At 40.4% G+C, this 12,624-nt stretch overlaps 1 protein-coding gene across 4 annotated transcripts in view; it reads left to right on the plus strand.

Annotated features, from left to right (window-relative positions):
- The first annotated feature begins 4,353 nt into the window (after positions 1 to 4,353).
- Positions 4,354 to 12,624, plus strand: part of nfixb (nuclear factor I/Xb) — a 133,031-nt gene continuing 124,760 nt past the window's right edge. For 2 of the 4 annotated variants that reach the window (XM_086288014.1, XM_086288008.1), the window contains exon 1: positions 4,370 to 5,390. In XM_086288014.1, the coding sequence (XP_086144140.1) occupies positions 5,388 to 5,390 (3 nt within the window). In that variant the 5' untranslated portion in view covers positions 4,370 to 5,387. Of the gene's footprint in view, positions 5,391 to 12,624 lie in introns of all 4 variants that reach the window. The other 2 variants (XM_086288004.1, XM_086288016.1) reach the window with 2 other exon arrangements.

The following is a 12,624-nucleotide window of genomic DNA, read 5'->3' on the forward strand; positions in this document are numbered from 1 at the left end:
CCTCAGGGATTTACAGATTAATCAGCGGTAAATCAGTAGATATAGAAATACTTTACTTTGACATGAAAAACATACGAAAAACTAAATTAAAATTCTTTTAAAACAGTACGTGATTTATTTCAATCAGTGTTTTTCTGTCTATCTCTGCAGTATTTGTTCATTTTCTCTGCTTAAACACGCAGGTGACACTCTCTGTCCCTTTTCCCCACTATAATCTCTTTACTCAAGCGTTTAGGCATGAAGTAATTTAATGCCTAAAACATTACAATCCTGCTTTTCACAGGGAGTGACCCTGTGAAAAGCAGGATTGTAATGTTTTGTGATGCCCAACAGGGAGTGTACCTGATCTAACTTAGGATGTTCCTCGGTGCAAAGCTGTCACTGCTCTCCTTTTGCTGTTCCAGAACATTTAAGAGCTGTGGAATAATCAAAGGTGGTGTTGTGGTGCTTTTATTTTACATTTGAAACATTTAAAGGGGTTGTACATTTTAATCGTCCACGTTTGGTTGTCATTTGTGTTTTCGGTTTGGTCTGGGGGGGGTTGACCACCTTTTTAAAGATATTGATAATAAGTGCTTCAGACTACATTACTCATCAGTAAAATGTCTCTAAAACGCACTTTAATGCACTGATATTAATAATGTAGTAAGCCTAACAGTGTGAATAGGGGTCATTATTTTTCCAGCTGTTCCTTCAGAATTTCCCTTTTCTTTCTGATGACGCCACTTTCACTCGTGTGAAAGATTCAGATCCATTCCTGCTCATCAGATTGCTTTACTGTATATCTTTTACTTGATTTCATCGCTGTTGTTTGTCCGTTCTAACATCTTTCTGTTTGTTTTTAACGGCCTGCTCCTACATTCCTGCTAAAGCGATTGTTAGTTGGTCAGTATTTTCTGTCCTCTCGCGTTTCATCGTTGGTCTGCAGCCCCCTTTCTCTCCCTCTCTTTTTTTATCATTTCATTCAGCGCAGGCAGCAACAGCAGTAACCTATAGCACGGCTCCCGTTCGCCTCCGTGGCAACTCTTGGAAGTTGGCGCAGGTCAAATGCGCCTTAATTCAAACCATAAGAAACGAAAGAACGGCCGAGCCGATTCCACTGGCCGTGCCAAGGTCAGCATTCCTCGACAGGCCGTTGCCTAGTGGAACTTTTGTCTCACAGTTTGTGTAAACCTCCTGGGAGAGACGGTATATAGGACCGGGAGAGGAGAGAGACCAAAGAAAGGGCTTCCCCCCCCCCCAGCAAATTAGCGCAAGCTGCCGGTTTGGACCGGTGCAGAATGATGAGGGGGGCATTCGGGTCAGATGTGGAGACACTATATGGCAATGTATAGATAAAGACAGGAATTTCTTACTTTTTAAATGAGAGGTGAGCTTTTTCCCACAAAGCACAGATGCGTGCAAAAATGCGCATCTACAGGTTTTTGTGCTGTGGCCTCGCTTATATCCGAGCTTTGCTGCACTAAATAGTGCCATCTCAACTAACCATCGCTGGTGTGTTTGTAGCTACAAAAACAAAGCAATCGGGTGCACATTTTTGCCTTTAGCCTTTTTGTAAATAACCCAGAGTTTGGTTTACATTTCGAAAATGTTTTGTTCTCATTTTTTTATAAAGCTCCCAGCCGGCCCAGCATCCAACACCTCTGAAATGATGGATTAAACACACACACACACACACACACACACACACACACACACACACACACACACACACACATATATATATATATATATATATATATATATATATATATATATATATATATATATATATATAAATGTAGTTCAAGTATAAGTTCAAGTGAAGTTCATTGCTCGAAATCCAATATTTCAAGGTCAAGTAAGAAGTCAAGAGGAGCGTGAATGAATGAAACGAGTGTCACATCAGAGTGGCGTGACTTTATATCTTTTCTTTTTTGCTTCTTTGTTTGTTTGGAGTTTTGATTTTTGATCAGGTGACGCTTGAAGCCATTCTGTTCTATGTTTCAGACTCGTCCCTTTACAAACACGAGACTCGTGCCTTTTTTCTTTCTTTCTGTATTTTTCTCGGGTGCCAGTTTGTGCATTGGTATCATAAAAAGCTGCAGTTTGACTAAATTTTAAAGAAACGTTTTGTATAACGTCGACAGAGCAAAGAAAAAATAAGTAAAAGACAAAGCAGCTTGGAACTGATTACACTGAAATGATTCCACTCCCACGGAGGCCTTAAGTTCATGTATTTGTCTCCCATGATGAAGACTTGATTTCTCTAGCAGGCCGCTCACTGGAAGGCCACACACACACACACACACACACACACACACACACACACACACACACACACACACACACACACACACACACAGTTTAAAAGAAAAAAACTAAATAATTAATCATTCAAATTAAAAATGTAAATTGATAATAAATCAGGCGATTTGACATCATTTCATGCTTTGAATGTGTTACTTGCAATTTAAATGAACAGATTCATATTTTTACACATTATTTATGCTTTTGTGGATCTTTTTTAAATTACATATTTCAGATCATATTGTCCATAAAATAATTCTGGTCAAACATTGAATATATTTTTAGATGGTCTAATTATATGTATATCAGCTTTTTTTTTAAAACAAATGAAATAAAAGAAACTCGAGGCCTAAACTGGTTATTTGCTGTGTAAATGTTTCTTTTGTGTATTCAGGTTGTAATTTTTCCTTTAGAATTTTAAATAATGTCACTTCATTTTGTTTCTTTTGAAACAGATCACAGAACCCACAGTTATTTAATGCTTTTTCTCTAAAACTGAATCCCAGATTGTGGTGATTAGAGACACTGAGACAGTCCGTACATGTCTGATTTTGCATCAAGTGACAGTGAATTTGTGCACAATTAGGATTCAGAAATGACCCTAACTGTCATCCAGAAATGAAAACTTAAAGAAAAAGAAATAGAGAATGTGTGTGTGTGTGTGTGTGTGTGTGTGTGTGTGTGTGTGTGTGTGTGTGTGTGTGTGTGTGTGTGTGTGTGTGTGTGTGTGTGTCTTTAGTTTCAGTGTAGATTTAGGGAGACGTTATTTTATTTTAAAAAAGCAGCCTTATCATTTTTCATAACCCAGAGTTTTGGTTTTTCCCATAAAAAATCAAATTTTTTATGGGAAAAGAATGAATGCAGCTTTACATTTAGTGTGAACTCAGACACGAAGGGACTTCTCTGTCACTGAAATCTCCACGCAACGAACCACAGCCACTCTGAGCCCGGCAGCTTTTTCTTTAACTGTGTGTGAAGTGCTGAAGTTGAACCAACACGGTGTAAACTGGCATCAGGAGGAATCCTTTTTGTCTCTGCTCATCATTTCGATGCGTGACGTCTGCAGTTGCGCACTTCCGTAAAATACTGCGTTTTACCCATAAAAGGTTAAAACTCGCTCTTGGTAATTTATTCATTAAAAAGACATCTATTGTCGTGTTTTAAAAAAAGATGTCTGCTGAAATTCCATCTGAATTTCCTGGGCTGATTTGGATATTTGTGGGGAATAAAAACTTGGGGGGAAGTGGTGAAGGCTCCAGCCAGAAGTCATGCACCTGCGCTCTCTCTCTAACCTCACTGTTTCAAACTTGTGCTCAAACTGTTCGCTGCATTCATGGCGAAATAAACACATCAGTAATTTGAACGGATCAAGACACAGAGGAGAGAGAGGAGGAGTTTATTCTCTTTTTTCTTCTGTTTTTTAAGGATTTGGTTTATAGCTTTGCACTATTGGGGCTTGCAGTCGGTCAGCCTGCGGTGCTGGCTGTGCGTAAAATCTGGCAAAAACTAAGGTGTTAAAATGTCTTAAATCCGGTTAAACATTTTAAATAGAGACTTTTTTGTAAACTTGCCTTTATTTTTATTTGAATTGTTTCGCCATTAAAATGGAAACATATGCGGGCAGCAGAGGGTTATAGCCCACTTCAGTTTATTATCACTTTATTTTTTTTATCCTCAGAGAAACTCTTCTATGGTTAGTCAAGTGTCAACAAATGGGAGTCTTTTACGTGGGGGCGTGGGGTAATTTCGATTAATGAAAATGTACTACATAAAAATATCAGCTATAGATGGAGATTTTTGTTTAGATTGTAGGTTTTTGTTCAGCAGCTGGAGCTCATATTTAAATTTTAAGTGACACGTGTTCACGTACATACCACCCATCCATTTAGGCTGACTATTAAATTTGCACTCAAAAAAAATGTCCTACCCTACCACCTCCGCCGTCTCCCCCACTGCTCCCTAGAACCTCCGCTCCCTCCCGCCCTCTCTATCGGCCCCGAGCTGCCCCTACACTGTTGCCGGTGAGAGCTACTAATCCCCTGCGTCCACGGTTTACTCTGAGCCCGTATTTAATTCCTCTAAACCCCCAGCTGCCGCCCTGGTTACTCACTGAACACGACAGACTGTGAACCGCTCTGGTTATTAATAATTCACCAGCCCTCCGCTCCGCTTCTTCGGCCGCGGCCGCAGGACACCGTTTCGTCCTCAGTGGTGCGTGCAGGCGGCCACGCTGTGCGCTCACTTCTCGCATTTTGTTTACTTAATTATAGCTGCTCGATGTCACACACTCACACACTCACACACAGTCGCGCACACGGGGAGACAGACGCACGTTTCACCTCTTTGTTTTTGGGTTTCAGATCACAGACCGTCCGCTGAGGTCCCGCTCGCGGATGTTGCGACACTCGCGCTGCCACATGCTGAGTTTTGTTTCAGACGCGGTCCTCCCAGCAACTTTGTGCCGACACTGAGAAGGGGGTGGAGGACAGGTGGAGAAGAACCGAGAAGCGGACTGCACTTTTACGTGATCGGCGACGCCTGAGCATGCAAGGGGAGAGAGCGCGCGGCGTCCAGTCTGGAGGAGCAACAGCTGATTTGGTGAGCGCGTGAGCTGAGAGCGCAGGGCAGGCTACTTACTGTCGGTGCGCGGCCAGGCTTCTGCTCCGACACTCGGGCTCTGACGGTGCAGCGTCTCGGTGGCACGTAGCTCGGGGACTCGGTGCGGGGACGTGACGGCACCGGGACTGAGAGTGCAGCCAGGCGCGCGCAGCTTCGAGTTTCGTGGAACTATCACGAGTTGAAAGCCGCACATAAACACCTTGCATGAAGAAGTCGGGAGGCAGACCGCTTGGATTGTACGACTCTGCGTCCCGTTTGCCTGGACTGAGAAGAGCTGACTTCACTTTATCCCAAAAAATGTTTACCGGGCAGCAGGCCGTGCATTAGGGCTCTTTTGCTTCCGGTATAAGGCCCAGCTGAGCAAGAAACCGAGCAGTTTTCTCTCTCCCACTCACTTTTTTTTTTTTTTTTTTGGAAGCCGAACTTTTCAGAGTGGAAAATGGGTCTTTGAGAGTGTTGGCACATATCCTCACACCACAATGGTACGTGCTATGTAAACCAATAATTTGCTCATTTATGCAGTCAGCTTTGACAATCATTGTACTTGTTCATCGTTTTAATGATTCTGTGCTTTATAGTTTAGTGAGCTATCTTATATTTCGTGTGCGTGTGTGTGTGTTTGTGTGTGTGTGTATTTGGTGTGGCTAATGTGTAACAGTCACAAAGTATGTGCCAAGTCCCTCCACCTACCTGAATCTGTTTGCTGTCACAGTTAGACTCATTAGGATCTTATGGTTGTTTTAAAAATGTGGGGAGATTTCCTTGCTAAGGAGCTGCATGTACATTTGAAAGGATGTTGCTGGAAGGAAAACCTAATCCACCTTATTTTAATAGTTACATACGTTGTTGCCAATTTTTTCTTTCCAACCTGCTGGCCAAATTAGTGTCCAGCCCTCTCAGTTCACCGCTCGATGCCTACTGCCTTCTGCCGTTTCATCCACACGGAGAACATGACTCCTCTCACAGACTGGGCTAGTCTATTTATAGTCGCATACATGATAGGACCTATGGCACAACATCCATAATAGAGGTGTCATACAGTATGTAAAGGTTTCACTGTTGCATGTGGGAAGGATCCTAGAGCACAAATCCCACCTAAAGGCAAGGTTTACCAGAGTCTGGAAAGTTGGCTGTAGCAGGATGGAACTTATTGTTTGCGCCAGCGTTCTATTAAGTGGCCATTTGATTTGTGCGTAATTACGCAGGGACTAAATCCTTAATTACGCAGGTGGTTTATTTGTCCCATTCAGGGAAATCCAGTGGTATCACAAAGCAAACGTTTGTAATGCTTCTCGAACTCTAACTGAAGTTTGTTTGAGGATTCTTTAAGCAGACATCAGCTTATGAGATTTTATCCAAGGTTTCCTTTTTCGTTTGAGTTGAGTCCTTTCAAACAGAAGACGTTTTTCATGTTTTATCCCGATTTTCTTTTAACATGTTAAATGAGAAATCTACTCTCTGTGAGGCTTGCGAAAGCATTCATTTGAATGAAGTGCTTTTAGGTTTTAAAATTAGTAATAAGAAAGTCTGTTTTATGCAAAACTATGAAAGAGAGCTCACACATCCTTGACCCTTAGAAATTCTTTTTTGGCATGAAATGTTTCAAGTCAGGCAATAGTTAGGGGAACCTCCCACATACAACCTTGAAGCTGCTTAGATACCCAGGAATGGCTCTTATTTGCACATGAATATGGAAGATTATTAGTATGAATAATTATTTGTTTACGAGCATCCTTGCTGACATGGCAGCTGCCCAAGAAGCTCATCAGTAAAAATGATACAGAATTCAGGACAGGCCTCACATGAGATTATCCCCACTTGTTATTCTCCTACTTATAGCAGCAACTCACCTCTTTTAAAAAAAACCTTATTTATTTATTTTCAAAGGCTATATGTGTGTTGTGTTGATTTTGTGCCAAACACTTCAACTGCATGTTAGTTTAGTCAGACGGCACTGGAGGCATCTGTCAATCAGTGTCAGACTCCTGTTAGCTTTCCCCGAGGCCAGTTCGCCATCTCTGCCACAGAAATAAATATTCAAACACTACTTTTCTTTACAGATGATCTATATATACACGAGGATTTATAGGTTATGGATTTTTCCCTATGTGCCAGAAAGTAAACAGAAAGTTTGAGCCATCATCAGGAAATACAAAGATAACATTATGGGTCCAAAATGATGATTTACAGACAGACCGGACCTTTACAATAAGCAATGCAAGCGGTGTTTTAAATATATAGCCAAATGCAAAGTTTACACTGGATTCTCCGTGGTAAACATATGTGTGATATATAGTGCAGGAACTAAAGATTAAAAAAAATAGAATCACAGAGTGCTGTGTAAATAGCTGTGGTAACTGTATCCTGCACTCTGCCTCTGTGTGTGTGTGTGTGTGTGTGTGTGTGTGTGTGTGTGTGTGTGTGTGTGTGTGTGTGTGTGTGTGTGTGTGTGTGTGTGTGTGTGTGTGTGTACAGCCCACCACATGATGATCAGACAAGCGGTTTTCCAGTCTTGTGTGATCTCCATCTTGGCCGTTGTTGCCAGTGATGTCATCCCTCACTGTATACAGAATATTATGCTATTATGTTTGTCCTGGCCTTGACGTTTCTCTGGAAAAATAAATAAGGCTTCAAGGAGGCTATAATAGCTTATGCAGCGTGTAAGCTTTTGCTGTAGTTTAAAGATGGAAACTCTGATATACAGTCAAACAGCATAAATATTAGTATAGTGAGCTCAGATGTGCTTGTCAGGTTGACTGGTTTTTAAGCTGTTGTGATTTTAACAGTGTGCAGCCGAGGGGCTACAGTGGATATATCACGAGCTGTAATCACCTCAGTCATTCAGCTTCCTTAATATGAGATCCTTGTTGTGCTAAACGAATCACAAGTTCATGAAAGAGTGTCTCAAAAGATAAAACGTACAGTAATACTCCAGTGGTTTACTGGTTACAGTTGGGGTAGTCTGAGCTAAGCTTAGCTAAGCTAATAATTCAAACTGAGAAAAGCTGAATCCCAGATCTCAGTGCAGCTCAGTAACATCTTTCATTAAATTCAATTCAATTTCATTACATTTTCATTAAGTTAAGCTCACTCAGCTCAGACTCCATTCCTATACTGGTAATATATTTTTTGTGTGTGTGCGTTTAATAGACTGAAATGTCAAGAAAACTCTAGTGACATCATTATGACATCAACAGGGCAGTTTTTTTTTTTGGGCCTCAAAACATTTTTAGCATTTTTAATAGACCCACGAAACACATGACAAATGGTTTTACAGGCTGGACAGTGCTCTGTATAGTAAATACAATGAATGGATTCTAAATGGAGTATTTTCATATTTATCCATTTCAGTATTACTACTCTAAAATCCTTATATCACTGCTGAGTGCAATACACAGATCTGAATCTTTAAAAACAACATTTCTTATGCTGAACAGGGTCACAGTCTGCATGCCTGTTGGTTGCGTTTTCAGAATATTGCTGTATTCAACATCTTAACAACCAGCCTGAAGCTGGACAGAAGCGATTAACTCATTAACTCAGTCGTGGTGTACTATTGCTAGTTAAACCTTAACATTGTTCTTGGAGAGAAAAAAGCGAACCACTGCACTCACAGACGTGTGTGCCCCACTTTTTTCTTTACTATTTTCTCTTACCCACCAACCGGTTGCAGCAGATGCTTACATAAGACTGGTTCTGCTGGAGGCCTCTTCCTTTTAAAAGGGAGTTCTTCCTTCTCATCATCACCAACTGCTTCCTCATAGCAGACTGTCTGATTGTTGGGGATTTTCCTTTCATTCTGCTTCTTCTTTAACTTACAAAACACCTTTGTTAAGAATTGGAAACCATATCGAACATCTGCAACGCTCAAAGTCTGAGTGCAGCACAACTGAAACTACCAGCACACACGGCACCGCCAAATTAAAATGTTGCGATTGCTTCATCAAGTTACTACAGTTATAAATGTCTTTATATTGACCGTGTTCTGGCGGCTACGCTGTGCTCTGCAAGTTTGCTCAAACGAGCAGACGCGAGCAAGAGAATGAAGGTCAAATCCAAGAAAAACGGGGTGTAAACATTAAGATTGTAAGATTTCATCAAAGGCCCGAGAGGTCACGGGATTCAGCTGTATTTAGAAAGAATGCCACATTACTGTGTTTTACAGGATGTTTTGACAGTTGTTTGCTACAGTTAATACAAAAAAGCATCTCATAGAACAAAATCAAAATCTAAACATATATTTTAATTCAAACGTTCCCAGGGAATGCATAACGCCTAGTACAGGAAGCCAGATTCAAAACCATGCAGTTTTAACTTCTTTAAGTGAGCTCTAAAAATATACAAAGTTAAAACACTGGAGTGAGATAATCTCACTTGTTAGTTTAAGCAAATAATAATCTAGAAATAACGCAGACCCTTCAGTATGAGCATAATTTGACTTAAGCCCCCAGATCAGATCAGTTTGCTTTGGAAATGGCAGAACAAATCACACAGATTTTATTTTAACTTGATTCAAGGCAAAGTTTTTTTGCAGTTTAAAGGAAGTCTTATTTTGTACCACGAGCCTGAACACTTCAAACTCCTCCATCTCTATTCTAGCCCTCCTTTAATTATCTTATCAAGACTGAAGCCTCACATTAATTGGTTTCACAAGACACACCAGAATGCACACCAGCTGTGTAACCAAGTAATTTGAATGAACTTAATTTGGGAAGGTGCTGGTATCTTATGCCTTCTGAGTTTAATTTGGGGGGGAGAAAAGGGGGGAAAATCACAACAATACATGTATTTTCTCTCTTCACTCTCCTCTTTAGGGCCTTAATGAGGAATTAGAGCCAATAGCATTATTCATTAAACAGGGCTTTCCAGCTATTTATCACTCTAACAATATTAGCATATTTGTTTAAAATTTCAACACTTTTTTTTAGCATTCGTAACCAGGTTTAGCATTTTTAATAATCTGGCATCGAATGTATCATACCAAATTGAATGCTGCAGAAGAACCGGCGGCAAGACCCAGAAACATACTAAAAATCCTTTACGAACACACACACACACACGCACGCATGCAAGCACGCACACTCCTCTAATTACCACCACCCCCCTCCTTGTCTCTTATTCCCCACCTCCTGAGATGCAGGTGTAAAATATCACATTTTTCCAGCATTTCTCCCTGAGGTGGCGCTGGCTTGGACTCACACAACGTAAATTTCCCCTTTCATATTCCCCCACACATTTTTTTTTACAAACAAGTTCCCCCTCCCATCCCTCCCTCTCTTTGATGTGCTTGCCACATCTGCACAGGTTTGTTAGCTTGTTACCAGGTGAAGAATGAGGATACAATTAAGGCTGAATGGAGCAGGACTGAGTAGGATGTCAGTTATGTTTTGCCGCAGAAGTCTCTGATCCTCTAGGAACTGTTGAGCTCATACAGACAAGTCTGCAAATGATTAGGACGGTGCGGCGGAATGATCAGAAGGCTGTTAATCAGTGACTGCGAAGATACCCACCACTGGTGGATCGACGCGTATTCAGAAATATGGAAACCCAGGTGGTTTCTGGGCTGTTGTGTATCTTTGTGTGAACAAGACAAAGTGGGAGACAGAGGAAGGTGGGCCATATGTATATGCGCTCTGATTAATCTAATTCCATGTGAGGCAGCCAACTTAGGCATCTGTCCCCCTTTTAGATCTCACTTATTGTAAACGTGGATGTCAGAGAGAATTGAGCAGAGTAAGTGCAGCTGAGGTATTGTAGAGATCATGATTCGTATTCATGCTCAGTTGTGTCTGAGATTGGTCTCAGATGCGACTAAACGAAGGTAGCGCTGGTGCTAGGTGACTGCCCAGCCTGTTATAGTTGTTGCTTTTGCTTTTTTTCTATCATTTTCCACAAAAAGCGAAGTGAGTTGTGTAAAATCAACTAAAAGGTTAAAACAGCGAGTGGCTAACTTGTAAACATATTAGAGCAATTAGCAGCTCAAAGTGCCTATTCATAATCAAGGGCATGACCGCTTCAACTGACAGCCGGTTGCGGTTTCACCTTGAATTCAGCAACAGCAGGATGTTGCTCATATGGCTCATTTAGCAATCTACAACAACAATAATACACTAAAATAAATGTTTTCACTACAATATGAAAATATTTGAAAATTAGAGTACGCCTTTTCACTTTCTTCATGAGATTCACTTTAACCTAGCTTAGCAGGTGCTAAGCTAACCTGTTTGAACTTTTTCTTTGTGAACAAAGAAAAGTACAGCGACATAGTCTCACAAATAATGTTGTGCTAGCGAGGACACAAAAAACATTTGGTAAGACAGCTTAATAGAAGGGTTGGACAGAGCTAAGCTAGTTATTTATCCCAATTTCTAGTTTTTATTTTAAGCTAGCTCCAGATTCATGCCTAACATTTTTATGCTAATTCAGGTAACACTGCTAGTGTAAGCATGTTGGGGGGGAAATAAAACCTAGCTGTTATGAAGTATACGTTTACTTTTATAAAATCTGCAATAGTTTGAAGCAATAAGTGACAAATTACTACCTTCGAGGTTGATACTATGAACTTATTATTGTCTTAGTCTTATTCTGGCAATTAGGCTTTTACAGGACAGAGAAATAAGACAACTTGAGGGATTTTATAAAACGACTTGATAAAACAGTTGTGAAGTAAAAATAAATAAAATATAGCAATCCTTGTTCTCTCTGAACAGAGCTAACCTAGCTGGGGGTAGGGGGGTGTTCTGTTTCTCTGGTTTGTGTTACCTTTAGCTAAAAATCTTCAGACCTCTTTATGTTTAATGCAATTGTTTTGCTGTCGCCGTCTGTAGTTTAAATTTACATGCCAAAACTTTTTGGCAGAGAAAAAAATTGTGATCGTTGATATTCTATTTTCGCATTCAGTCATTCATTTGGAGATTTTCTGTCCACTTGATGAGTCTGTTATTTGTTCTCTGTTTAGGGTTACGTAGAGGGAATTCCTTGTACTGCTGTTTTCTGTGGGCAGAATTGATGATCAAATTGTGAATTGTAAACATGTAAAACAGCAAATGATTTAGTACATAATAGTTATTACTTCCATAATTGTAAATTTAGCAAAATTACTTGATATAAACATAACGTAACATATTCAACCACTGAACAGAATACTTACAATTTTATGAAGTTTCCTGCAAATTTCCTCTGTAAATAGCTAAAATTCACAAACTGGGGGATTTCCCAAGCTCTTGAACTACCCCATACATGTATGTAAATAATATGGAGATTTGAACTGTGGATTTAAGCCTGACCCAGGCTGATGCTTCTCTGTTTTAATCATCTGTGCTTCATTTCAGTCACCAAAAACCAGCATCGCAGACAGCAAATGAGTAGTGGAGCTTTTTAAGTGTTTATTACACGAGACTCTGCAACTATTTTAGCTTGGGGCCAGCATATGGATCAGGCATATGTTGCATACATATAGAAAAACACATATATGTATAATTGATACTATGCTGCTTAAAAACTGACAGAGGAGGAAAGCGGGCCAGTGCTTCAGGGAGCTGCACTCAACATTGAGCCTCAGTGCAGCTCTCTAAGGGCTGGAGACAGAGAAAGATTCATTCATTAAACGATGTGTTTTTAGATTGTCGTTTATCCGGTGTTCAGCGTCCTCGAGCCGGGATTCCCTCTGTGCAGTGAAAATTATTTTTCATCCTTAAATGACTAAAACATGTCAGA

The sequence above is a fragment of the Aulonocara sp. 'chitande type north' Nkhata Bay genome, linkage group LG4 (assembly GCF_057382095.1).
Source record: "Aulonocara sp. 'chitande type north' Nkhata Bay isolate Kocher_YH1m ecotype deep benthic linkage group LG4, A_spYH_male_GT1.1, whole genome shotgun sequence".
NCBI lineage: Eukaryota > Metazoa > Chordata > Actinopteri > Cichliformes > Cichlidae > Aulonocara > Aulonocara sp. 'chitande type north' Nkhata Bay.